Consider the following 1,378-nt stretch of genomic DNA (forward strand, 5'->3'; position numbering starts at 1 on the left):
TGGGCGTATCCAACTCATTACACGGTTAGAGCTTGCAGATCGCGCTTATTACTGCCCACTCATCCTGTTGTACTACAGAGACACTGCTGATCGAATGTTCGAAAATGTGTGAGGCCTTCAGATAGGAGGTTCCAAGTTTCACAGTCACGTGGTAGGACGGCTCTCACGGCCGTTTTACGAACATGGCCCATCGGCCTCAGTGGTATTTGTTTCTGAATCCCGAGGCAACGCGAGTCGGCAAATATTGCTGCATGGTGATGCGTGCACCAACTTCTCTGTCACGATGCAGTAACGCTTTTTTGCACAACTTCTAGGGTAAGTGAAATGCAAGTTATTCATCGTGAAATTTAGAGGAGGTACACGGAAACAGGAATTCCTGAGACCTCACACGTTGAAGGTGCAGGCTGCATACCGAAACAGGGGATCACTCTCCATATTCTGTTCGAGGCTGTTTGTGCCGATGGACGAGGTTTAAAAAATGACAATGTGATCCGCACCGTTTAAGTTTACTCTTGGTCGGCACGCTCTATGATGATGAAATTTGGAAATGGTGTGGAGAGGAGACATCGCTGGTGAACCCCATTAGTTATAGGGAACTTTTAAATAGCTCGTTGTAATACGTATGTATGCAGACGAAAATAACTGGCATATCTGACAGCGAACAACTGTACATATCATCGAACAGGAAAACATTATGCTGCTTAGTCATGAAAATGGCGTTTTTAGACAAACAATACATGTTCAACTACTGAGTGCTATCCTGGGCCATTCTCGTCAAAGTTTCTAACCGAATATGGTGGTCTTTTGATCCATTCGGGGAAGCCTACACGATCTGACGAAGAACGGTTGAGCTGAGATCCTTCGTGTTTCAGTGGCAGGTAATTCTTTGACTCTCGACGATTAACCAGTCTTGCACCGTCAGTGCGCTGCGGCGACAGCCGTTGAGTTGTCATCTTTAATTCGTACCCTGATCATCGGAGTCGATGATATCCACCCGTTCACTTTCATGCGTCGTCGCAGCTAGGTACTGATTTCGCTGCTGCCAGATGTGAAATGCTTCATAAGCAACTGTGGTCAAACGCTGTGAGTCGTCTGATTTCTTCGGTTTGGAGAGGCCGTGTTTCACATCCTTATGGAAGTGTTAAACGAACGAATGCGTTATTCACTTAGCTCTTCATTGAGAGGTCGATTTCGCGCTGACAACGGGTGGTGGAGATCTTTGAAGGTCATCCTAGCCTTAGCAATCCTCAGTGTGATAGATCTCCGTCTGTAGATATCCGACTCAGGTCCGTAGAGCGGTTAACCTTCCTTAGAGCGTCATCAACAATAGAGTCCACAATTGCGCGTCCAGATCAATCGTAAGCGAGGATTTTCCACC

General features: G+C 46.6%; 1 protein-coding gene across 1 annotated transcript; it reads right to left on the reverse strand.

Annotated features, from left to right (window-relative positions):
- Positions 1-755: 755 nt before the first annotated feature.
- Positions 756-953, reverse strand: T265_12229 (hypothetical protein; the record flags this gene model as incomplete). The annotated part of the gene is made up of 1 exon (XM_009179427.1): positions 756-953. One exon carries the CDS (start codon positions 951-953, stop codon positions 756-758), a length of 198 nt encoding a protein of 65 aa, XP_009177691.1.
- Between the last annotated feature and the right edge of the window lie 425 nt (positions 954-1,378).

The sequence above is a fragment of the Opisthorchis viverrini genome, assembly GCF_000715545.1.
Source record: "Opisthorchis viverrini unplaced genomic scaffold opera_v5_2641, whole genome shotgun sequence".
NCBI classification, from domain to species: domain Eukaryota; kingdom Metazoa; phylum Platyhelminthes; class Trematoda; order Opisthorchiida; family Opisthorchiidae; genus Opisthorchis; species Opisthorchis viverrini.